Source organism: Bos taurus, chromosome 25, assembly GCF_002263795.3.
Source record: "Bos taurus isolate L1 Dominette 01449 registration number 42190680 breed Hereford chromosome 25, ARS-UCD2.0, whole genome shotgun sequence".
NCBI classification, from domain to species: Eukaryota; Metazoa; Chordata; class Mammalia; order Artiodactyla; family Bovidae; genus Bos; species Bos taurus.
In genome coordinates, this window is record NC_037352.1 from 40,851,290 (window position 1) to 40,877,074 (window position 25,785).

At 54.2% G+C, this 25,785-nt stretch overlaps 1 protein-coding gene across 1 annotated transcript; it reads right to left on the reverse strand.

Moving 5' to 3' along the window:
* Positions 1-4,182: 4,182 nt before the first annotated feature.
* On the reverse strand, positions 4,183-25,686 carry LOC528767 (kinesin-like protein KIF19). Its single transcript, XM_059881664.1, has 14 exons — positions 25,252-25,686; positions 23,992-24,144; positions 23,257-23,379; positions 21,649-21,799; positions 18,393-18,573; positions 18,263-18,277; positions 17,181-17,378; positions 13,808-13,857; positions 12,554-12,913; positions 11,452-11,573; positions 10,300-10,424; positions 9,617-9,728; positions 8,425-8,814; positions 4,183-6,900 (listed from the first exon to the last, which is right to left on the reverse strand). Exons 1-14 carry the CDS (start codon positions 25,684-25,686, stop codon positions 6,526-6,528), a joined length of 2,790 nt encoding a protein of 929 aa, XP_059737647.1. The 3' UTR covers positions 4,183-6,525.
* Positions 25,687-25,785: the final 99 nt, after the last annotated feature.

Here is a 25,785-nt window from a genome sequence, read left to right on the forward strand (position 1 = left end):
CATGGGAGTAGTCCATGTAAGTAGTCAGTGGCCAAAGACACTGAGATGAGATGAGTCATGGGAAAGCTACGTGCAGAAGGCACATGTTCAGCCCCTTCCAGAAGGGAATGTGCAATGAACACTCGTGTCTGAGAAGCATGGGGGCCGCTGTCACAGCCTCCTCAGCTGAAGGGGTGTGTGGTATTGGTCAAGTCTGAGTTGCAAGTGCATTCTGTACACCACCTCAGGTGAGGAGAAGTATGGTGGACTCTCATATCTAAAGTACACACGCATGTGGCAAAAGGTCATGTGTGTGGTTCACATGCAATGCTGAGCCTCCTCAGGAGAGGGGAGGTGTCACAAATGGTCAAGTCTGACTTCCCTGCACTGCTGTCAGAGCGCCACAGTTGACAGGAGTTACCTGTGAGGTACATGTACATACTGTATGGCCTCCTCAAAGAGGAGACACCTGGTGACTGGTCACGACAAAGGGACATGTACACTGATTATCACAGACTAGCACTTTGGTATCAGACAGCCCTGAAGTAAATATGCACGCTGTAACAGACTCCTCAGGTGAGGGACACATGATGACTGGTCATATTTGAGGGATATGTGCCCTGCTGCCACAGCCTCCACAGGTGAAGGGGCCTTGGTGTTAGTCCATCTGAGGCAAATGTACATGCTCTGTCAGCCTCAAGTGAGGAGACATGCTGTGACTCATCATTTGTGAGGAAAATGTACAATTCTGCTAAAGTTCCCTCAGGTGAGGAGAAGTGTGGGGACTGGTCAGGTCTGAAGTAAATGTGTGTATGTCACAGCCTCCTCAGGTGAGGAGATCTGTGATACTGGTCTGACTAAGGTAAATGTGCAAGTTCTCTCCGCCTCCTCAAGTGAGGAGACACATGCTGACTGGTCACGCGTGGAGAACACGTGCAATTCTCTCACAGCCTCCTCAGGTGAGGAGACATGTGGTGTCTGGTTAGCTCTGAGGTAAATGAATGCACATGCTGTAACAGACTCACTGGGTGAAGAAGCCTTTTACATCCATCAGGTCTGAGGTAAACGCGCACACCGTCACAGCCTCCTTAAATGAGGAGAGACGCAGTGACTCATCGTATGTGAGCTGTGTGCAGTGCTGCAACAGCCTTGTTAGGTGAGGACTCTTTCGATATGGGCCGCGTCTGAGGTAAACGTGCGTATTCTCTAAGCCTGCTCAGGGGAGGAGACAAATGGTGACTGGTCACATTTGAGGAACACATGCAAATCTGTCACAGCCTCCGCAGGTGAGGAAACTCGTGGTAACCGGTGACACTGGAAGAACACGCGCGGTTCAGGAATAGCCTCCTCAGGGGAGGGGCCTGGGGCATCAGTCCAACGAGGTAAATGTCATGCTCTCTCAGACTCCTCGAGGGAGGAGCAGTTTAATGACCACTCATGTTTGAAGAGGGCTTCTCTGGTGGCTCAGTGGTAAAGAATCTGCATACAATATGGGAGTCACAGAAGACCCACGTTCAATCCCTGGGTCAGAAAGATCCCCCAGAGTCGGGCACAGCAACCTACTCCAGTTGTTCTTGCCTGGAGAATCGCATGGACAGAGGAGCCTGGTGGGCTACAGGCTATAGTGTTGCGAGGGGTTGGACACGACTGAAGCGACTTAGCACGCACGCACGGATGCGTGCACGCGTGCACTTTTGAGGAACATGTTCAGTTCTATCAGAGCCTCCTCAGGTGAGATCTGTGGTGACTGGTCACATTTCAGGAACACATCCAATTCAGTAATAGCTTCCACAGGCGAGGAGACCTGTGGTATTGGTCAGATCTGAGGGAAATGCGCATACTGTTGTAGTCTCTTGAGGGGAGAGACCGGTGGTGACTCGTCACATGTGAGCTACATGCAATGCTGTCACAGCCTTAGCAGGTAAGGAATATTTGTATAAGAGTCACTTGTCAGGTTAATGTGTGTGTTCTCGAACCCTCCTCGCATGAGGAGAACATGTGGTGACTGGTGCTGTTTGAGGAACACGTCCCGTTCATTAATAGCCTCCTCTGGTGAGCGGAACTGTGGTGTGGTTCCTATTTGTGCTGGGTGTCCATACTGTCAGACTCCTTAGGTGAGGAGATACGTGGTGACTGGGTGCATCTGAGAAACATGCGCTGCTCACTCTCACCGCCTCCTGAGGTGAAAAGCTTTCTATATCTGAGGTAAAGCGTGCACGCTGCCACGACCCCCTTAAGTGAGGAGACACTGGTGACTCATCGCATGTTGACTGCACGTGCAATGCTGTAACGACCTGCTCGTGTGAGCACAGTCATGGTGACTGATGTGTCTGAGGATCATGTGCAGTGCTGTAACAGTCTCATCATGGGCGGAAGACTTTTATATCCGTCACTTCCGGGGTGAATGTGCATGCTGTTCACAGCCTCCTCAAGCAGGGAGACATGTGACTGGGCACATTTGAGGATTATTTGCACTGTTCTTAAAGCCTGCTCAGGTGCAAAGCCTTTTGTATTGGTCAGGTCTGAGTAAAGGTGTGCATGCTGTCATGGCCTCCTCAGGAGAAATAACCTTTTATATTCATCTGGTCTGAGGTAAATGTGCGTGCTGTGACAGCCTTCTTAAACAGGAGACACATTGTGACTCATCAAATGCAAGCTACTCAGGAAATACGGTTACAGGCTGCTCAGGTGAGGGGAGCTGAGGAGAGCTGGCGGCTGGTCGTGTCTGCGAGGCACGCGCAAGGCTCTGAGCTTCCTCAGGCAAAGAAAGCTTTTGATACCAGTCACATCCGAGGTTCCGGTGCCTTCTGTCATGAAACACGTGGTCCCTGGTCACTTCTGAAGGACACACACACGCTGTCACAGCCTCCTTAAGTGATGGGCCCTGTGCCATCAGTCACGTCTGAGCTGCAGTTGTACTCTGTCACAGCCTCCTCAGGTAAGAGGACTTTTATTAAGTGGTCACACCTGTGGACACACTCACTGTTGTCACCACCTTCACATCCATCACATCTAATGGACGGGTGTGTGGCGTCACACCAGCTCAGCTGAGAGGCCCCGTCTGAACTGTCATGTTGGGGGTACTCGCGCACCACGGTCACTGCTGTCCTGGTGACAGGATGTGTGGTGATCACTCACATCTTAGGCACACATGCGAACCGTCACAGCCTCCTCAAGTCAGGAGACAAGGTGACTGGTTGCGTCTAAGAGAAGGTGCGCTGCTATCACGGCCAGCTGTGTTGAAGGTGTGTGCGTTATCAGTCACGTGAGGGACAAGTGCATGCTGTCACACCAGTTCAGGTGAGGGGGTGTCAGGGAACTGTCATGTTGGAGGTGCTCATGTACTGATGCCACCGCTCCACTGGTCAGGGGGCGTATAGTATGGGCCATGACTGAGGTAGACATGGAGACCGATCACATCTGAGGGACACGGCCCACTCCCACAGCCTCCTCGGGTGAAGAAGCTGAGGTACAGCCTCCTCAGACGAGGGGGTGTGGTGAGTGGTCACATGAGGGACATGTGCATGCTGTCATGCTCTTCAGGTGAGGGAACATGTGGTGAGCGGTCACGCTTGAAGGACACGTGCGTGCTGTCACACCCTCTTCAGGTGAGGGGACATGTGGTGAGTGGTCACGTGTGAGGGTCAGCTGCGATGCCACACCTCAGGGGAAGGTGCCTGTGGTATCGCTTACGTCTGAGGTACACGTGCGCTCTGGTCTCCTCCTCAGGCGAGGGGATGAGGTGAGCGCTCACGTCTTAGGTATAAACGTCCTAGTGTCCCCGCCCTCACAGTTTAGTGAGGGGATGAGGTGAGCGCTCATGTCTTAGGTATAAACGTCCTAGTGTCCCTGCCCTCACAGTTTAGTGAGGGGATGAGGTGAGCGCTCACGTCTTAGGTATAAACGTCCTCGTGTCCCCGCCCTCACAGTTCAGTGCTGTGTGTTGACCGCTTAGGTCAGACCTGAAGTTCAGGCGCAGTGATGTCACAGCCCCACCAGCGACAGGGTGTGTGACGAGTGGTCATGTCTGAGGTACTCACGCCCTGACAGACAAGAGCATGTGTGTCGGGGAGAGGTAGGCACTGACCTCGGATGTCCCGGGGCAGGAGGGGCGCCCTGCTCGGGCCTGGGCTGCCCTGCCAGGTGGCGCTGGGAAAGCTGAAGCTGACCTCCGGCACGTGCAGTGTGTTTTCATCTAAACGGTGAGCCCGAGAGGAGAGAATATTATTATTTTCAGGGACCACCCAGTGAATCCTGGGAATAAACTAAATAAGGAGCGTCTGATGCACTGTATGGAGAAGGCAATGGCACCCCACTCCAGTACTCTTGCCTGGAAAATCCCATGGATGGAGGAGCCTGGTAGGCTGCAGTCTATGGGGTCGCTGAGGGTCGGACACGACTGAGCGACTTCCCTTTCACTTTTATGCATTGGAGAAGGAAATGGCAACCCACTCCAGTGTTCTTGCCTGGAGAATCCCAGGGACAGGGGAGCCTGGTGGGCTTCCGTCTATGGGGTCGCACAGAGTCGGACACGACTGACGCGACTTAGCAGCAGCAGCAGATGCACTGTATTCAGACTCGCTATGTGCTGGCTGTTCACTGAAGTTACCTCATGTTTTTCTCCCACAGCTCTGTGAGGGGTTGTGTTTTCCATGAGCTCCTGAGCACAAGACTTTCTGGAATTTTCCCCTCTGGCTTGTGGCTCCTCCCTATTCTTCTCAACCACACTCTGCCTTCCTCTTCCTGTTCCCTCCTTGCTCTTAGCTGACCTTGACTTGGCTGTGAGAGGATTCTCTGGGTTCACTGAACAGTTTAATCAGATGTCATCATCAAACAGGAAAGAAGCAAAGAAGGTGCGGTGGGGAGATAAGGGGTCTCTCCTAGGGTCGAGTCCGGTGCCCACCTCCCCAGGTCTCTGTTCACGGTTACCCCCACTCAGTCGTTCACTCATCTGTCCATTTTGCTGCTATTTATTGAGAACCTGTTGTAATTATTGGGCACACATCAGTGATTGAGACCAACTGTCCTCCCTGTGCTCACGGAGCCTGCAGACCCATGAACAAGAAACACAAGCTCAATCTGCAGTCCCCTGGCTGGGGACACACATTGTGGCCACCCTTGCTGAAGGCGCGAGGAGGGGCCCTTGACTCCAGATCTTCCTCTTGTAAGGATAGCCCAACTTCTGCATTTTACATGCAATCTGATTTTTCACATTATCTCACAATGTGCTTGCTGCTCAGCCAGGCTCCTCCCAGCTCTGGGCTGGAGTTGGCCCAAGAATTGCCCATCTGCAATTTCTGCTTCAGTAATCAAAATTCTAAGCTGCTCTAGATGTTAATTCAGTTGCTCTTAGTCAGGGTGGAAAGAGTTCCTCACATAGAGGAATTGGACATCTTTTCAGAAGCGTTTTAGATTGGTTAGGAAAGACCTGCCTCACGCTTGACCCAGGGTGGGAGTCCGAGTGGGTGGGTAGCCCCTACAGGTGAGCGTGGGACCTGGAGCTCCCTCCTCTCAGCTCAATGCTTATCGTTCTGTGAAACGGGCGCCCATTTGTATGCAGGGCTATTGAGGATGATAAATGGAGCGACACACCTCCTCCTCCCTGGCGTCCACCGGCCTATAGGACTTAGCTGCTCCTTCCTCCCTCAGATGCGCCTGGGCCGTGGCTCATCTCCGCACCCCCAGACGTGATGTCCACCAAGGTGCATATGCAGGACCCACCGGACTGAGGCCCTAACTGTAAACGAGCCACCAGATTGGAACCCCAGTACCTCTGCCACCTCTCTGTGCCTCGGTTTACTCATCAGTGTCATGGGGATAACTGTTCCTCTCCTCGTGAAATTATGGTGAGGACAAATAGGTTGACTCCATACAGTGCCTAGCACGTGGGATGTGCTCATTAAATGTGAGCTCTTGTTACGTAGCGATACAGGCCGGTGCTCCCAATCATCCACGGCGAGGATGAGCTTGCGTGTCTGCTTCTCAGTCTATATGGGACTGAGAATTTTGCAAATATAACAAAAGCAAATTACTAGGAAGATTAAATGAAAAATTTCTTAAAGACAGAATCCAGGCCATTGATGACAAGTTGTGGTTCTGTCGGATCTGACTGCCGTGTTCTTTTCTAAACCCTCGACCTCAACTTCTGTGCTCCTCTGATGGCAGGTCAGTAACAGTTGGTGGCCCCTCTGAGGAGGGCTTGTCATCTCCCAATCTGTTCCCTCAACTGTGATAAACTGGACACAATCCCAACATTCCATAATAGGGGACATGTGTTCATGACCCTGTGCACCCCATGAGGACGGCATCTTACAGAGACCATTCCTGGGTGGTGGGGTTTACAAGTGGTTTCTCCTTTATTTAGGATGTTATCTGTATTCCAAAGTTTTCATGATGAGTACTTATTATTTTTGTAGTAACAACCACCGCAGAAGGTGGGACTCAAACCGGCACCAAGAGAACCCACGGGGGCCCGGGGTGCAGACTGAGTAAAGGCAATCAGCCATATGCGCACAAATTGAATCATTGCTTCAAACTCTTGGGACGTCAGGCAGGCCAGCAGCAAAACTGAGCACACCCCCAAATACATCTTTTCAAAGAGCCAGTGACTGTGGCTGGCCTGCTGCCTAAGAAAACCTGAAACTCACTCACACCGAGGAGCAGACAACTGATAACAGCCCAGACTGTCACACCTTCCAAACGTTTGAGAGGAGGGGCAGAGATGCAGAACAAACCCAACTTGCTATTTTCCTTTTTCGATCGCATACCTGCATGAAAACTGAGGCTGGGTTTCATCTTAGAGGCTGAAGGGACAGCAGGGAGAAAGCTCTTTCCTGGAGACTTTGACAGCTGAGGGAGTGCAGGGGGCGGCTGGCTCTCAGCTATGCGATCCGTGGAGGGTGGCTGAAGTTTTTCTGTTGCCTGTAGAGGAAGCATCACCAAGTATGGGGAGCAGGTAGAGAAGGAATGAAATGTCAAGGTCACTTTGAGCTGTAATCACGCACTGATGAAACACCTACCGTGAGCCAGCTATGTGGGTATCTTAGTGCACACAACGGGCAGACTCACTGCTAACATTCACTTTCAACCACCAAGAAGGATGAATGAGTGATTGATGTGGTCCTGAGTTTTTGTCCCCGGGCTTTTTCCTTCTCGACCGCATGCCCCCATGGAAGGGGTTTTCATCTAAACCATTGTGATGGTTACCATTTAAACCCACCAACCAAGTAAAGCAGATGGCTCTCTAATGGGGTGGACTTCATCCAATCAGTTGACAGCCTGCATAGAACAAAGGGGCTGACTCTCCCGTGAGTCAGAGAGATGCCCTCTGCTGACAACCTTTAGCTGGGACATTAGCGTTTTCCTGCCTTTAGACTTGAACAGAAACTTTGGCTCTGCTAGCTGACATGTGTGTTTGTATGGTGGGAGGGGGGTGAACATACACACACACACATGCTTTTCATCCTATTTCTCAGGATAACCCTGACCACCACACCCGTCTTCTGCTCCTTGCTACTGTCCCACTTTTGTTCCACTGAGGAGTCACCAGAGCCATTTCCATTTGAATTAGCAAATGCCCACTGTGTGTCCAGCAGGACTCAGGGTCTCACCAGCAGGGGCACAGTGGAGCTCTGGCAGCCCCCTGGCCACCAGCAATGCCCCCAGGAGTAGCGGCATGGCCGAAAAAAAAAAAAAGAAGAAGACAGCCTGTGTGGCCATTTAACGGGGAGCAGAAACCCACAAAGTGGCCACAAATGGGATCATGTGTGTCTGGCCATCCCTCTGCAGATATGACAGAGGGCTGGTTGTCAGACTTGGGGAGGAAAGACACAGCTCACGGTTGTTAGTGCCTAGCAACTCACCTTTCACCAACCGTTATTTATCTGACGCGGTTTAGAATCAAGTAAGTTAGTCGCTCAGTCGTGTCTGATTCTTTACAACCCCACAGACAGCCCACCAGGCTCCTCTGTCCATGGAATTCTCCAGGTCGGAATACTGGAGTGGGTAGCCGTTTCCTTCTCCAAAGAATCTTCCCGACCCAGGGAACCAACCCAGGTCTCCTGCATTGCAGGTGGATTCCTTACCGTCTAAGCCACCAGGGAATCCACAAGAATCAAGTAATGTGTCTTTTATAAAGTACAAATGCTAGGTAGGCACATGAAAATTCATGAAATAATGGTAGGGAAAAGACCCAGATCACAAAACTGTGTTTCCCTGGGACGATGATGACCACCCGAGACATGCCCACAAGTGGCTTCAGATCAGGAGGAAGGGACTGGGTCACAGTGACTGGGGGGGCGGGGGGGTCTGGTTCTCTTCTCTCTCCCCTGTGTGCTGGGCACTCCCGCACCCACCATGATTTTGTTGAGGTCAGTCCTGGCCGTCCCCCTCTGCTCCTCTGGGTGAACCCCTGGGACCAGCACCCCCAAGCCCTTGTCCACCTACCGGCTGGACTCTCCCGGTAACAGGGGGCGACGGCTTCCCCCTGGCCTTCCTCTCTGCAGAGCGGGCCCTGCCCGGGCTGGCTTGCAGCCACTTCCTATCGGCCAGGCTCGTCTCTGGGGTGATGCTGGGCTTGGGGTCCTTGGGGTCTGGAGCCGCCTCCTCTGGAGGGTGGAGGGAGGAGCGCCCACTGCTGCCCTCGGGGTCCTGTGCCCTGGAGCGACGGGTGGCTGCGATGAGGGCGATGCTCTTGGTGCCTGCGGCCATCTCCTTGAGGGCCTGGGCGCTCAGCCCAGCCTCTGCTGCTGTCCTCGGGGTGGGGGTGCCTGGTTCTTGGCCGGCCGGGGAGCACAGCTTGGAGACCAGTGTCTTCATGCTCTGGAAGCGCGGCTTCTGCGGGGAACGTTGCAGCAGCGGACCGTCAGCGGCCCCTGGTTGGGCCCCGAAGCAGACCCAGCGACAGGGGTCACGGAGTGGTCACCTGGCTTCTCTGGGCCTCATTTCCTGTTTATAAAGTGAGGGTGACACCCACTCCTGCCCCTGCATGGCTGGGGGAGTGTCTGTAGTGGGTTGGGCAATGGTGACCCCAAGTCCAGGTTCACCTTGGACCCCCAAGTGTCACCTCTGGATTGAGTGTGGGTCTTGGATCCCCAGAGGGGTTTCTTTACAAGAAAGGAGACACAGAGCCACAGAGGGAGGAGGCTGTAAAGACAGAGGCAGACGTGGGGGAGGCCACCCAGGAGCCCGGGGCCCCCAGGAGCCGGATGAGGCCGGAGGGACCCTCCCTAGGAGCCTGTGGAGGCAGCGCAGTCCTGGGACACCTGACCTTAGACTTCCAGCCCCAGAAGTGGGAGAGAATGAGCGTCTGAGCATTAAGCCTCCTCATCTGTAGTGCTTTGGCCCAGACACCCCAGACCCTAATGTGGTGAGACTGCTGCTGCTACTGCTGCTAAGTCGCTTCAGTCGTGTCCGACTTTGTGCGACCCCATAGACGGAAGCCCACCAGGCTCCCCCGTCCCTGGGATTCGCTGGGCTCAACACATGGTCAGCACTGTTGTGACAGCTGCTTCAGGACAACCTGCATTCCAAAGCTTCTCTTGCGCTCGCCCTCGGCCAGCTCTGGCGGCCCCGAGCACCCTGTCGGGAGGGGGAGCCTCACCAGAGCCGCGGGCCCCTCAGCACCGCACACACCAACCTCGTGAGCCGGCAGTGGGCTCAGCAGGATGTGGAGCGAGGACGGGGGGAGGAGGGAGTCTCGCCTGCCCAGCTTTTTCGACGGCGTGGCTCTCGATGACTTGTAACCATCACTGTGGACAAAACGCAGAGGTGTGGGCAGGGCCGGGGCCGGGGCCCCGAGTCCTCCATCCGCCTCCGGGGCTGGGAGAAGGTAGTGTCTGTTGTGTAGGCACCTGGTCTGTGGTGTCGTTATTGCAGCCCAAGCTGAGGTGGCGGCACACACGTGGGGATACTAGCTACTGAGTCCAGGTGGTGAGTGTGCCGTGTGCAGCCTACAGGTCTAAGTTTGGGTGTGTTGGAAACATCGGAGGAAAAGAATGAAAACCAGAAAAGAGGAGAGAAGTGCTGAGGTTGGGAGTAGGTGGCTGATGGTGAAAAGAAACCACGTGTGAAGTGAAGCTGTCTTTCTAGCATTAAAGAGCCCAACTTCACAATCGCTCCATGTGGTGAGTACCCACACTTATCCTCCTTAAACAACTCTGCAAGGACTGGACATTAGCCTTGCTTCACAAGATGCGCCCAGGGTCACACGTCAGCAGCTCTGCTGGATATCCACCTGCCAGCCTCTGGTTCCCCATCTGGGCTCCACCTCAGCCTGGGAACCAGGTGATGCCCGTGGCCCGGGGATGGGGGCCCTGTCACCTGTCCGGATCCAGCAGCATGGGGGGCAGCTCAAACTGGGCCCCCCACGGGAGGTCCTCCCTGTCATCCGGCTGGTCTTGGCTGGGCTCCTCTGGTGGGGGAGAGATGTTCAGAACAGAGCCATCCTGGAACCAGACAGAGGGCGAGGTGAGGCGGCAGGGACCACAGATAGGAGCGGCCTGTGTCGTCAAGCACAGCCCGAGGAGCCACCACCTCTGGAAGGAATCACGGGCTTCTCCACTGTGCCTCCCATCACAGACAGAAAGGGCCAGAGCCCAGGAAACACGGGGTACAGCCTTGACTCTGAGCAAATCGGTGCACAAAGGAGATGCTTGCTACCAGCACTCTCGACAGCCGGCAGGGCCTCAGAAAGTCAGACAGAATCACCATACGTAGGATCCAGCAATCCCACTCCCGGGGGCGTCCCCAAAAGAACTGAAAGCAGGACTCAAGCAGATGCGTGTGCACCCACTTTGAGAGCAGCCGATTCACAATAACCAAAAGGTGCAGCAACCCGAGTGCCCGTCGATGGCGATGGAAGCACAGTGTGCTCTGTCCGCACACTGGACGGTGGTTCAGCCTGAACACGGAAGGGAACTCTGACACCTGCCAGAGCGCGGATGCTCAGTGAAATAAGCAGACACCGAAGGACAGACACTGGGCGACTCCACTTCTGTGAGGTCCCCGGGGAGTCAGGGTCAGGGAGACAGAAGTCACGTGGGTGCCAGTGACTGGGGAGGATGGGGAATCAGTGTTTGTCGAGTCTAGGTGGTACCACGGACTTTCTGAGTCCTGCGAGTCCTTTCAGTGAACTCAGCCTGGAGGGGGGGTGCTCTTGGGGACCCTGACACTTAGCATAGGATCCCATGATGGATCCTTACAACAGCCCAGGCAGGGGACAGACCTGCCATGGGAGCCACACACAGGCCCCCGACCCCGCACCCAGGGACGCCTTGTTTGAAACCTGCCTGGATCCTGGCGGGTGGCACGGCCCCATCCAGCCCCAGGTGCCTCTGGTTCTAGGCAGCCTGGTTCGTGGGGTTTCCGAGTTTCCTCTTCCCTCTACTGGGGCCAGTGCCCCACCAGGGCTAGCGCACAGGCCAGGCAGGAAGGAACGGCGTCAAGCACAGCCTGAACCCGAAGCCTACTCACGCGCAGGGAGCTGGCCATCACGGCGTGCAGCAGCAGCAGGCGATTCAGCGTGCCCCCGCCCAGCTCCCGGGAGTACAGACGGTACAGCTGCTCCAGGGCCTCCGGCACCTCCAGGCCGCTGTCTGCGGGAGTCGGGGAAGCAGAGATGGGGCGAAACATTCATCACTTGTTAGAAAGACAGTATCTTTTTTGGAAGTTTGAAGGCAATGCGCCAATCTGATAAAAAGATTTTTCTAGAGAGTGGTGTTTCTGTAGGTCACCTTCTTTGCGTTCCTGTTTTAAAAGTTTTCTGTTATGTTCATGTGTTGCCTTTCAATCATAAAATCACATCATTAGCAATTCTAAAGGATAAATAAACTTCAATTTAAAAGTTAAAGAGCGAGAGTTTCCTGGTGGTCTAGCGCAGTGAGGCCAAAAAAAAAAAAAAAACATTAAAGAACATCCCTAGGGCTTCTCTGGTGGCTCAGTGGTAAAGAATCAGCCTGCCAGTGCTGGAAACGTGGGTTTGATCCCTGATCTGGGAAGATCCCACGTACCGTGGAACAACTAAGCCTGTGCGCCACAAGCACTCAAGTCCACGTGCCCTAGAGCCCACCTGGGCTCTGAAACGAGAGAAGCCACCGCAGTGAGAAGCCTGTTCACTGCAACTAGAGAAAAGCCCTCGCGGCAACAAGGACCCAGCAGTCAGAAGCAAATAAGTAACAACAACAGCAACCAAAGAACCACTCCTAGGTGTACACCCAGAAGGACTGAGAACAGGGAGCAGTGGGCGAGGACAGGGCTGGAGACTGGTGCCTCCCGGCCTGGCCTGCCGTGCGGGATGTGACTTTCTGGGGACCACGTGCACTGCCCACACTTTCCAGAAAAGTGTTAGTCGCTCAGTCGTGTCTGACACTGTGCGACCCCAGGGACTGTAGCCTGCCAGGCTCCTGTGTCCATGGGATTCTCCAGGCAAGAATACTGGTGTGGGTTGCCATTCCCTTCTCCAGGGGATCTTCCCGACCCAGGACCCAGGGATTGAACCACCAGGGAGTTGCTTTGCCGGAAAGTAACCCTGACAGAGATGGGGGCCCAAGGAGGGGGCGGTGGGGCGGGGCCTCACCCTGGATCAGCTGCTGCTGCTCCCGGATGATCTGCTCGCACAGGCGTCGGTGCTGCTGGCAGCGCTGGATCACGAAGTCCTTCTGGCACAGCAGGTTCCTCCTGCACAGGCTGTTGGCCTGCAGCCCCATGTTCTCCAACTCCAGCTCGCGCGCCCGGCACAGCAGCCGCAGCACCTCCCGATGGTCCTCGATGATGACCTGCGTGGGCAGCAGCTCCTCCATCTGCGAGGCCTTCTTCTTGGCATTGGCCAGACGCTGCTCCAGGCCCACCTGGCAGAGAGACCAAGGGTTCAGGGCAGATGCCTGGGGTCTGTGCTGCCAAGTCCGCTCGTCCTTACAGACTCTGGTTTGCAATCGCGCTCACAGAGACATGCGGGATTGACTGTGAGGACGTGCCCCGCATTAACCGTGTCCTTCATTTCCTGTTCTGATGCTGTCACATCTGGGGACCCTGCTGACCGTGCAGGGACAGCTCCCCCAGAACAGCCAAGTCCTACAGACAGCAAACAACTTGCCCTCAGGCACATCTTTCATATGCAAACCAGCCAACCCAGAGCCCTCAGCCTTCCCTCTCCTCCACAGGGTTCCACTATTTGGGCCACTGTCCACCTGCCCTCATCACCCAGGACAGGTACTGAGAGAGTCAATTCCCAGGGAGGTTGATAAGAAGTCCGGGGTCCCCGAGGAGGAGAAGAAAGGGGTCTGGGGCTCTCAAGGAGGAGGAAAGGACAAATTTTTACAAATTCTACATTTTAGTCACATAAAACGTTTTTTTTCTTTAAGCCTCGAACTGATGATTACACAACAAACAACTCAGTTTAAACTCTGAACTAGGGATTATATAACAACAATGTATCCTGCTTGAGGACAGTTTCTTCTTCCTGAAAACCTTCTGACTAATCCTGATATTTTAGAATGTATATTATGGGAGTGGGTCTGGTAGGATCTTTCTATTGTTCAATTCGAATCCTGTTATCCTAAAATGTAAATTGTGGGAGTAGATGTGGTAAAATTTTCACAAACTTGAGACATTCTTTTGATTAATTGTAATAACCAATTTAAAAAAGTATTTAACTCCCTTGCTAACACTAGAGAGGGGGCACTCTCAGTCCCCCTCTGATGTCTATGTCAGAAGCTTTCCCTGTCCCTTTTCTTACTTTGATAAAACTCTGCAAAGCTCTTGAGTGATCAAGCTTGGTCCCTGGTCCCAAAGCTAAATCTTCTTTGGAGATCACAAATTCGACATCGTTCACCATAAGCTATCAGTACCAGATAACCCAGGACGGGCCCTGTGTCCCGGAGCCTGCGGGAATGATCCAGACCAGCCAGTCCTCAGCTGCCCACCCGCCTTGTCCACTCCTCCCGCAGAAACCTCAGTGAGGTCTCTGGTCCACACTGACCCGCCCTCCCTCTGCCTCCAGCCGCCCTGGAGTCTCCTCGTGCGGCCCTGCCTGGCATCGCGTGCCCCCTCCTCTCGGGAACTGTGAGTAACAAATGATCTTTCCAAGGCAGTTGTCTCCTGATCTGTTGGCCTCATCTTGAACGTTCTTGAGTGTTCTATTAATGCACGGCATTTTAAAAAATAGTTATTTTTATTGATTTATGAATCTGGATGAGCCGGGTCTTGGTTGCCACATGCAAGATCTAGTTCCCTGACCAGGGATTGAACCCCAGCCCTCTGCGTTGGGAGTGTGGAGTCTTAGCCACTAGACCACCCGGGAAGTCCCTTGCCTGGCACTTTAGAACAGACCCAGGGCTTAGCCTTCACCAGTGTCTGCTGAGGGACACCAAGGCTGCCTCCTTTCACGCTGTGACGCTGTCGTAAGCTGGCCCTGGTCGTCACAGAGAAGCTCTGAAGGGGTGCCTTTATGGCCTCTGTATCACAGACTTCTTATCTGAAACTGAGGTCCTGGTTCTCCTGGGCCAAAGTTGGACTTGAGAAGGAGCAGAGAGATGGGAGGCCCAGCTCATCCACTGCAGCCCTGGGCACTGCAGCCCTCTTGCAGAAAGACAGCAGAGGGGGGCGGGTAGGGGTACTGTGAGGTCTGCCCGAGACCCTTGACCTTACTCTGTGGGTGAGTCAGGGCTCCAGAGAAACAGAACAATATTTATACACGTTTGTGTATATATATGTTTGTGTATATATAAATACACATATACACATTTATGTACATGTTTGTATGTATACGTATACACACACACACACACACATATATACACACACACACACTTACATAGAGGGGCATGGCAACCCACTCCATTATCCTTGCCTGGAGAATCGCATGGACAGAGGCTGGCGGGCTACAATCTACAGGGTCACAAAGCTGGACACGACTGAAGCAACTTAGATGAGACGGTTGGATGGCATCACCGACTCAATGGACATGAGTTTGGGTAAATTCCAGGAGTTGGTGATGGACAGGGAGGTCTGGCGTGCTGCAGTCCATGGGATCACAAAGAGTTGGACACAACTGAGCGACTGAACTGAAGCAACTCAGCACACAGCACATATATATATAAATATAGACTCAACTCAGCACACAGCACATATATCTATCTATCTATCTATCTATCTATATATATATACATAGACTCACACAGAAACGGTTTTTTTGGCCGAGCTGTAAAGCATATGGGATTTTAGTTTTCCGACCAAGGATTGAATCCATGCCCCTGCAATGGAAGCCTGGAATCTCAGCCACTGGGCCGCCAGGGAAGTTCCCACAGAGATTTATTTTAAAAAACTGGGACTGGCGTGTCCAAAACCCTTCAGGCAGCCCAACTGGCTGGAAACTCAGTCGGGAGCCAGTGGTGTGGTCTTGAGGCAGAATCTTCTCTTCTCTAGAATCCTGTGTTTTGCTGGTAAGGCCTTTCAGCGGACTGCATGAGGCCCAGCCACTCTATCCCCAGGTAATCTTTATTTACAGTCAACTGACTGCAGACGTTCAATTCACCTACCAGATACCTTCACTCAGTCGTGTCCGACTCCTTTTCGACCCTGTTACAGTATAAACCTACCAGGTTACAGTACAGCCTGCCAGGCTCCTCCATCCATGTGGTTCTCCAGGCACAAATACTAGAGTGGGTAGCCATTCCCTTCACTAGGGATCCTCCCAACCCAGGGATCAAACCTGGGTCTCCTGCATTTCAGGTGGGTTCTTTACCATCTGAGCCACCAGGGAAGCCCGAATACCTCCCAGCAGCACAGATATGAGCATTTATTCAGTCAGATCCCTGGGTATGACAGCCTGGCCACGCTGACACCTGAAGCCATCACCACACCTCATAGCACCATCCAGTGTCCCGGATACTAACACTCAGGCCAAAGCTTCCTGCGTCCCACCCTCAAACTCACGGTCCCTAGGGGCAGGTGGGCACCAGCCCCTACTGCGGCCCAGGAGGCCCTGCACCAGCCTTCTGAGTCTTCATCCTCTGGGCCCGAGAAGGGACCACTTGGGGAGAAGCTGGCTCAGCTCCCCTAGCGAGATCTTCCTCTCTTCTGTCCAGACCCACGCCCCCAGACGAACAGCCCCTCCGCCAGCTCCCTAGCACCCTGCTCCCACATCTACTATCCTGCTACCGTACTAAACTGTACGCTCTTGTGTCTCTTCCCAGCAGACTGACAGCTTAAGTCTTAGTATCTTGTTCATCTTTATGGCGTCAGGGCCTGGCACTGAGCTGGACACGTAAAACGTTGATTTGTTATTGACTGATCGATCAATTAATTAATTCATTAGTAGCCCACATGTACATGTCACCGCTCAGCATCTGTACTTGGCTCTCGAAGGCCGTGTTCCCCGCCGAGGCACGTTATCTGTTTAAGAAGAAGGCGTTTTCCTTATTTTTAAATGTTAGAGGACTTTTGCAGTGAGATCATGTAATCTCCAAATTGCAACAAGCAGATGCAATAATATTAAGAGGTTCTTGCTTTGGCAAATAGCTTTTAAGTGAAATAAACGCTGCCTGCTTTTAGCAACATGACATCATCAGATGCCTTCTCCTCTTGCCTGAAAATACACCTGCTAACATTTAACTAATGGGCTGAAATAGTAGCCAGCTTCACTGGCATTTTCCCCAAAGTCTCCATCAGGCGCCAGCTCCGTCATTTTTCTGAAGTGAGACTATTAGATAACCAGTTATTATATAAATAGCTCATATAAATAGCCGGCTCTTCTCAGAAAAGAGGAATGTGAGAAGTTCTCTCTCCAAAGAGGAGCCTGGAGTCTGGGTTTCCTCTGGCCGCACGGCTTGTCCCTGAGCCATGGGCCCGAGACCAGCCTCGGCGGAGCCTGAGGGGACGCCAACGGACAGCGCCACAGATGGGCAGGCAGAGGGCTCGGGAGGCATCGCACTGCCACTTGGGCCTCATTTCCACAGCCCCCGTGACCCCCAGTGTAGCCACAACTCTAAATCGAAAGGGCATGGACCATGGCATCAGACTCAGGTCGGGTCCTGCTCGCTGGGGCTGGGGGACAATCCTGCTCATCTCCGAGCCTCAGTTTCCCCACCTGTAGAATGGCCATGATCAGCCCTACTCTTAACGACTATTGTAGGAGGGTGTGGTGTATCAGCTACCATCAAAGAGCGTTAGCGACTCTCAGCACAGGGCTGAGCGCGTGGACGCACCGTCCCTCCCGCACCTTGAGGGCCGCGGTTTTCCGCTGCTCGGCCAGGAGCATGTTGACCTCCTCCCTGGCCAGGGCCACCTCGTGCGGCTCTGCGGGCTCGCCCTCACCCCCTTCCGGGCCGGCCTCCAGCGCCTCCTCGTCCCTCTCGGGCGTCCCAGCCCTGTGCGCCAGGTGATGGGTCTTCTCCCGCTCCCAGCTGCAGCCATACCAGAGGGGTCAGGGCTCAGAGTGCAGGCCACGCCCGAGCTGGGGGCCCTGGCATCTGGCCCTGGAGTCCCTGCGAGTCCCAGCTGGCAGGCATGGGCGTGAAGTGGGGAAGAATTGGGTCTGCTATCTGATGCCTTCTACACATATGGAAAACAAGAAGTCATGAGAAACGTTGGGAGGAAGTAAAGCAGCAGTCAACACTCGTGGCAGGACTGCCAAGTACAGAGCTCAGCAGCCAGCCCAGCATGCCTCCAACCCCAGGGCTGTCATGGTGACCGTGGGCCCCCTGCCCCAGCTCCTCAGCTGTAAACCTTGGAGACTACAGCACGCCCAGGGCTCTGTGAGGACGGACTGGGATGACCCGGCTCAGGCGACACCGCCAACGGTGCACACGGGCACCAGAAACAGAACCCGAACTACAAGGAGGACAGAGTAGAAACGGAGGACGCGGAGCGGGCGAGGGCAGGGACAGAGAGAGGGCTCCGTGCAGTGCAGGCGCCCTGCTGCGTGCCTGACCAAGAAACTACACAGGCAGAGAAGACGAGGAGGAGAAATGGGGAGGGCTGGAGGAGAGGCGGGCGCAGGGCACGGCGCCACGGCCCGTCAGCAGGTGGACACGCGTCCAGGCTGTCCAGGGCAGTCCCGCTGACACCATCGCCCCGGTGGAATGCCTAACAGCACCTCCTCGCCCTCCAGTGACCGTGGTCTGGATGAAAAACTGCACGGCCAGTCCCATTCCACACAGCCAGTCGCTTATAATAGGTATGAACCGCAAGTGAGACTGGAACAGTAGAAAGACCCCAGCAAGGGGACACAGCCTCCACATTCCGTCTGACCTCAGCATCCTCGCTGTAGAATGGGGTTGACCCTAACCTGTTGGGACTGGGCCTGCAGAAGGAAGCCAAAGGGGCCTGGGAGGCTCTCCCACTGGCCCAGCTTAGGCACAGGGAGGGAGATGAAGGAAGGAAGGTTCCCACTGGCGGAAGTTCCCCTGGGGCTGGCTCACTCGGCGATGGTCAGCAGGTGGCGGGACGTGTCCATGTGCAGCTCGATGCTGGTGTTCTCCAGCTCCACCAGGCTGCGCCGCATCTCCAGCTGCTCCTGGAAGGCCCCGATGAGCTGTGCCCGGATCCTGTTCATCTGCAGGCGGCTGTCCTCCTCTGCGTCAGAGGCAGGGATGGTGGCTGGGGCAGAAAGAGAGCCAGCTGCACCGGGAGCAACGCCACCCAGGCCAGGGTCAAAGCCATGCTTGCCCAGCAGCGTAGGATCTGGCCCAAGGAGGGGCTTTAAACACAGTGAGTATGGAGGGTGGATGAAGCAGGGAGGATGGATGGGTGGATGGGCTGGTGAATGGATAGTTGAATGCTTGGATAGATGGATGGATGAATGGGTGGGTGGATGGGTAGATGATGGGTGGATGGATGGATGGGTGGATGATGGATGGATGACAGATGGATGGATAGATGGATGGGTGGATGATGAGTGGATGGATGGGTGGATGGATAAATGGGTGGATGATGGATGAATGGATGGATGGATGGTGATGAATGGATGGATGGGTGGATGGGTAGATGATGGGTGGATGATGGATGGATGATGGATGGATAGATGGATAGGTGGATGGATAAATGTTGGATGATGGATGAATGGATGGATGGATGGTGATGAATGGATGGATGGGTGGATGGGTGGATGATGGGTGGATGATGGATGGATGATGGATGGATAGATGGACAGGTGGATGGATAAATGGTGGATGATGGATGAATGGATGGATGGATGGGTGATGAATGGATGGATGGGTGGATGGGTAGATGATGGGTGGATGATGGATGGATGATGGATGGATAGATGGATGGGTGGATGGATAAATGGTGGATGATGGATGAATGGATGGATGGTGATGAATGGATGGATGGGTGGATGTGTGGATGATGAATGGAGGAATGGATGGATGAATGGATACTTGGGTGGATAACTTAGATGATTTAGACTCTCCATTTGCCTGTTTTGGGCTTGGGTTGCATGGATTTGAGTCTCAGGAATCCAGGAGTGGGGCTAGGTTGTCCATCTCGGCTCTGACCTCTCTTTCTCAGGGAAATGCTCCCAGACTCTTAGTCTGGGTCTGTCTGCCACTTGCTCTGACAACACCCTACCTTCTCCTTGGCAGTCTCCTGTGTATCCATAATTTTGTGGTATGTTCAACACCTGCCTTTCCTGCTGGAATGTGAGTTCCACAGAACAAAACTATTTCTGTTTCCCATGGTCAGTTCCTACTGAGCAGTTGTGCAGTGATTAATCCATGGTTTTCTCTGCCTGTTCCAGCAGTTAGCTCTACCCTGGTCATATATGGTCAGTTCCCCTCACCTTGAGGGCAGTGGTCAGGGGGTAGCTTTTCCTCGAACGTCAAGCAATCTGGAATTGGTGAAATAAATTGTGATGCACTCAGCTGAGAGCCAAAGAATTGATGCTTTTGAACTGTGGTGTTGGAGAAGACTCGTGAGAGTCCCTTGGACTGCAAGGAGATGCAACCAGTCCATCCTAAAGGAGATCAGTTGTGGGTGCTCATTGGAAGGACTGATGTTGAAGCTGAAACTCCAATACCTTGGCCACATGATGCGAAGAGCTGACTCATTTGAAAACACCCTGATGCTGGGAAAGATTGAGGGCAGGAGGAGAAGGGGACAACAGAGGATGAGATGGTTGGATGGCATCATCGACTTGATGGACATGGGTTTGGGTGGACTCCAGGAGTTGGTGATGGACAGAGAAGCCTGGCGTGCTGCAGTTCATGCGGTCATAAAGAGTCAGGCACGACTGAGCGACTGAACTGAACAGATGACCAAATCATTGCAGTCATCAAAACAGCACACAGAATCCTAGGAGACGCTCGTAAAGGAAGGATCCTGGTAGAGCTGTGGACACCAGCACCCCGCTGCTGCTCTGGGCTCGCCAGAGCAGGACCCAGTGGAAGCCCCTCATGCCCTCACCATGAGACCCCCAACCCTCTCCATGATGCTGCCCACCTCCTCAGACCACCAAGCCGAGTCCCAGTGACTAACAGACCAGCAGGATGAGAACTATTTTACAGCATGTCTCCCTGTCGACCCCTGACCCCAGACAAGCCCAAGTCTCCCAGTCATCACCTGGTTTTATAGATTCTCTACAACGACCCATTGACCACTGCCACCAGTCCCTGAAGCCCTCGGCTGGCTGCATGGGACTCAGTCTTGTCAACAACAGGCCCTCTTCTTTGAAATCTTCCTTCACTGTCTTGCTCCAAGAGAAACTCGAGTCCCAAATGCACCAAAGAGAAAAAGGCACCCATGTTGGCAAGGGGGCTATGTGACTAGAGAGCCCCAAAGTGCCCATCAGAAGGGGCAGGACAAGCACACTCTAGTATGGACATTCCTGCCCTTTATTATCCATTTAATACTACTTGACATTTTAATGTTAGACAGTCCAATAAGTGAAAACAGTTCCAATTTGTGTGTCTGTTTCCTAATGCAATTGAGAATTTTTCCGTATGTTTACAGCCACTAGAAACTCTCTCAATTGCCTATTCATTTCCTCACCTATATTTGTCAATTGGGCTGTTTGTTCTTTCTTGCGTGTGTGTGTGCTCAGTTATGTCCAACTCTTTACGACTTCATGGACTGTAACCTGCCAAGCTCCTCCATCCAGTGGAATTTTCCAGGCAAGATACTGGAGTGGGTTGCCATTTCCTACTCCAGATCTTCCCGACCCAGGGATCAAACCTGAGTCTCTTGCATCTCCTGCGTTGGCAGGCAGATTCTTTACCACTACACCACCTGGGAAGCCCTTCGTTATTGCTCTTATTGATTTTGAAAAGTCCTCTATTTACTATGGCAAAAGTTATCTTAATAAGCCAGAAGTGTGTGTGTACACACCCGTCTACTTAACTTCATTACAGGTATTTTTTTAAACTTACTGATGAATTTTAGAGTAAAACTATGGTATGCTCTCCTCCAAAAGGAGGCCTCCGAGATCAAACCGGTTTGGGGAGAAGGGAGGCCTGGACAGCAGCTGCCCGGTGCGTGTGGGTTCCACTTTGGGGCAGAAACTTTCCAGAGCAAGACAAGAGGAGGAGGCTTCCCCACACAGTGGGTGTGCCGAGTGCCAGTGAATGAAGCATTTGTTTAAGGGGTGTGACGCTCAGCAAGGACCCCGCGCCAGGCAGGAGGAGGCCGTGGGTCCAGGGCAGCCCCATGGCGGAGGTGCAGGTATGCCCACCCTACCTTGAGCATCCCGGCCGCCAGGCTCGCCCCTCCTCTCCCTCTCCTGCCTCTCCACCTTGGCCTTGAGGCACTGGATCTGCCCGCGCAGGTCAGAGATGACGTCCGTGTACTGCGTGATGTGGTAGGACACGCTCAGCAGGTTACGCTTGACCTGGTGGCCGGACGGGACCAAGGTCAGGGCCTGCGGCTGCCCTGGGAGAGACTCCTTTCATGCTATGGGAACACACAAGCATGTTTCATAAGGAAAACTCAAATCAGCCCTCTCAGCCTTAAAGGGGAAGGCTGGAGGCTTAAAAGGGAAGGCTCCGACACCTGCTACCACATGGGTGGACCCTGAGGACATGACGAAAAATGAAATCAGCCAGACCCAGAAGGAAAACACTGTGGGACCCAAGTGCGAGGTCCCCGGAGAAGCTGGGTTCACAGAGACAGAAAGGGGGAGGGCGGGGGTCACGGGTTGGGGGAGGGGGGAGGGGGTTACTATTTAATGGGAACAGGGCTTCAGTTTGGGGAGATGAAATGAGTTCTGGAGATGACGGTGGTGATGGGTGTACACACAAACTGATGTACCTAATGCCACCAAACTGTGCTGTTTAAAATGGTTAAAGTGGTGGATTTTATGTTATGTACATGTTGCCATAGTTTAACAAATATACAGTCCAACAAGAGGTTTTCGAAAGCCCTCTCGGTGGGCAGCCACTGCTGCCGTTTTCGTGTGCCCCTTCTAGACCCTTTGCTGCGTGGTGTCATATCTATATATGCACACATGTCTAGAGAGATACACATGGCGAGTGTGGGGGTATGTTCTGCTTTGGGGCATTTATATAAATTACATCAGACTGTAGCTGCTATTCTTTAACTTGCTTTTCTGGTCCAGCGAAATGTCTTAGAGGCTGTCTATCTGCCTGGGCTCCACCCTGTGCTCTGCAGCAGCTGCAGAGTGGGCCAGAGCTGGGGGACACAGGTAGCTGTCCCGACCTCTTCCCGGGCCCTTTAAGGCTCTCCTGTGGCACAGCTCCCCTGAGCACATGGGTCTGTGTTTCTCTTCGGTGACATTGCTGGTCGCGGGGCACGCGCACTTGAACTTTAACCAGACGTGCTCACTGGCCCCCAGTCTGCACAGACACGCTTTACCACCCATAGCTCAGCTCCTCTGCCTGACCCAGTCCCCTTTGGTGGAAGACCCCTCTGAGTCTGCCCTTCTCTGTTACTCTTCCTTGCAGCACCCCACAGCTCTCGTATAGAGCGCCGGCCACAACAGGAAGTGGTACATCTGTCTGGGCACAGCTGCCTCCCCTCTGCTGGGCTCGGGGTTTGCGTGGGAGCGGAAGCTCTGGTGATGACGATGATGGTTTTATCAGGGCGCTCAGCCCAGACCTGGGCACTGGGAAGAGCTCATCACAGCTTGGCTGACCAATTATAATAATCATCATCATCAGATAACACCTATCATGTGTTCCACTATTACCGTACTGTTCTGGACCGAAGCTCACACAGCTGGAAGGGCGCCTGCTCCAGAGCCTCAGAGGGAGAGCGGTAGAGTCAGTGAGCAGGTGGGAGAGGGATGGGGGAGGGAGAGGGCAAGGGGAGCAGGGGCGAGCGGCTCACCCTCGTCTTGATGTTCTTGGCCCGGTAGGCATACAGCAGGGTGGTCCGAGACTCCTCGAAGTGTGTGCTGGCTGGGCTGATGTGGGCGATCATCATGGTCCGGCTGTTCCCACCCAGGGCGTCCTGCTCAGGCAAGGTGCCAGCTGGGGGTAACGGGAACCAGGGCCCCCACCTGCCTGGTGGTGCCACCCCTCCCCCACCTGTACCAAGCTCTGCTGGACCATCTGGGGTTCCTGCTCCAAAGTGTGAGAAGGGCAGCTGAGGTGGACCAAGAGTCAGTGCTCGGGGAGGTGACACTCGGGATGAGACAGGACCTGGGGCAGGCCTATCCCATCTGACTTTCCCTCAGATGCGAGTAGATGTGGCCAAGAGGCCACACTTCAGGGCCACTTATTTATTGCTTTGCCTATCTGTCTACTTCCACCCTGTTTTCTACAGAATGGAGGTGACAGCATTCAGCTGGGTATGAAGAGGAAGTTTTTCATGGTCAGACTGTCTGCTATGGGACAGGCAGCCTCAGTGAGGTAGTGAGCTCCATGTCCCTGGGAGTGTGCAAGCGTGGGCTAGACTACACTCACAGAGATGGAGGGGAGTCAAGCAGAGAGCAGAGGTGGTTTCTACAGTGTTTTCCTGCCCTCAGGGGTTCCTTCCTGCCCTCAGGGGTTCCTGGAAGGGCCCTTTGGCCCAGGTTAATCCTGAAAGATGCAGTCAGACGCTGCAACCATGCCTTCGTACCTTCAGCAGACGCGTCAGTTTGCTGTCCCGAAAGTTCACGTACTGTGCCCGGCTGCCACCCTTCTCACTGAGTGCGTTGATGCAGTTGCCCAGCGCCAGCAGGGAGCGGTTGATGTGGGCGCCCTCCTTCATCCTCTTGCCTTGGTTCTGGGTCTGCATGAAGAGAGGCCGCTGGTGGGCCGGTGGTCCTCACCCTCATCACCCAGGGCAGGTGCCAGCCAGCCAGGGACATCCCTGTGCTCCGGAGCCCACTACTCTCCCATGTTCAGCCTGTTTCCATCGAAACCACAAGAAAGACTCTGGTCCATGTTTTCCCCTTGTTCTCTCTGCCTCCTGGCCGACCCTGGTACCTCCCTGTGGGGCACTCATGTCTTCTCATGTCCCCTCCTCTTGGGAACTGTGAGTAACAGACTATTTTTTCAGTGGTAGCTCTCTTCTGACTGGTTGGCCTTACTGGATCTCAAAGTTCATACTGTATTAACATAATACACTGACTCTGTTGGCCTCTGGGCCAGCTGGCCAGGCTCTGCTCCTTTCAGCAACCCAGGCACCAGGGCCGGGCCAGGTGATGGGCAGATGAATGAATGAGTGAGTGAAGCAATGTAACGGTCAATAAGCCCTGAGGACTCAGAGCACAGACTGCAAAGTGAAGAGAAGTGAAGTCGCTCAGTCGTGCCTGACTCTTTGTGACCCCATGGACTGTAACCCACCAGGCTCCTCAGTCCATGGGATTTTCCAGGCAAGAATACTGGAATGGGTTGCCATTCCCTTCTCCAGGGGATCTTCCCAACCCAGGGATCGAACTTACCTGGGTCACCCGCAAACTGGACTACAAGTATCAGTAGTGAAAGGCAAGGATTGGGGCCAGACCCCTCCAGGCCCAAAGCCCAGATCCATCTAATTCCTTGGTGTAGGTGAAGTCACACCATCTCGGGTCTCAGCCCTGCATTTGTAAACCGGGCATGAGATTTTCTGCCCTCTGGGCGTTGGGGGATTATGTCAGTGATGAGTGCTAAGTGCGTTGTTGTATAGTTGCTGAGTCGTGTCTGACTGTTTTGCAACCCCATGGACTGTAGCCCGCCAGGCTTCTCCGTCCACGGGATTCCCCAGGCAAGCGTACTGGAGTGGGCTGCCATTTCCTTCTCCAGTGGATCTTCGCGACCCAGGGATTTTGAACCCGCGTCTCCTGCACTGGTAGGCGGATTCTTTACCACTGAGCCACCAGGAAAGACATAAAACGTCCCTTGTTGGTAACATTACCGTTGTTTTGACTTGGCCGCCGTCAAGCGCCATCTCTGTTACTGGCGCTGGGCTAGGATCTGCCTTCAAAGAACGCTCCGCCCTCGGGCAGAGGCTAGAACAGTCCTGACCTCCCGCAACAGGTACCGCGGTGCGGCGGGTGGGGCGCGGGTGCTGGGAGGGACCGCAGCGGGTGGGCGGGGCTCGGGGGCGGGAGGAGTAGGCGTGGCCTGTGCGGTGGGCGGGTTGCGAGTGGGCGGGGCCCCGGCGGACATCCCGACAGCCCCCGCGCAGGCACCGCTCTCTCCGCCTGAGGGGCTTCCTCTCAGCCACCGAACTCAGGGTGGCCTTTCGGGCTCGGCCCTGAGGACCCCCTTCCGCTGGGCTCCACAGCCTCCGTGTGACCCCGAATCTCAAAGCTCGGGCCTCCCGGTGCTTCATTATCAGCTCACACATCTGCCTCCCGGCCGCCCCCAGGGGCCGTGAGCTCCCTGAGGGCGGGCCGGGGTGTCGCCCATCTTTGTCTCTGGTGCCCTCAGGCCCTGCCGCGCGGGA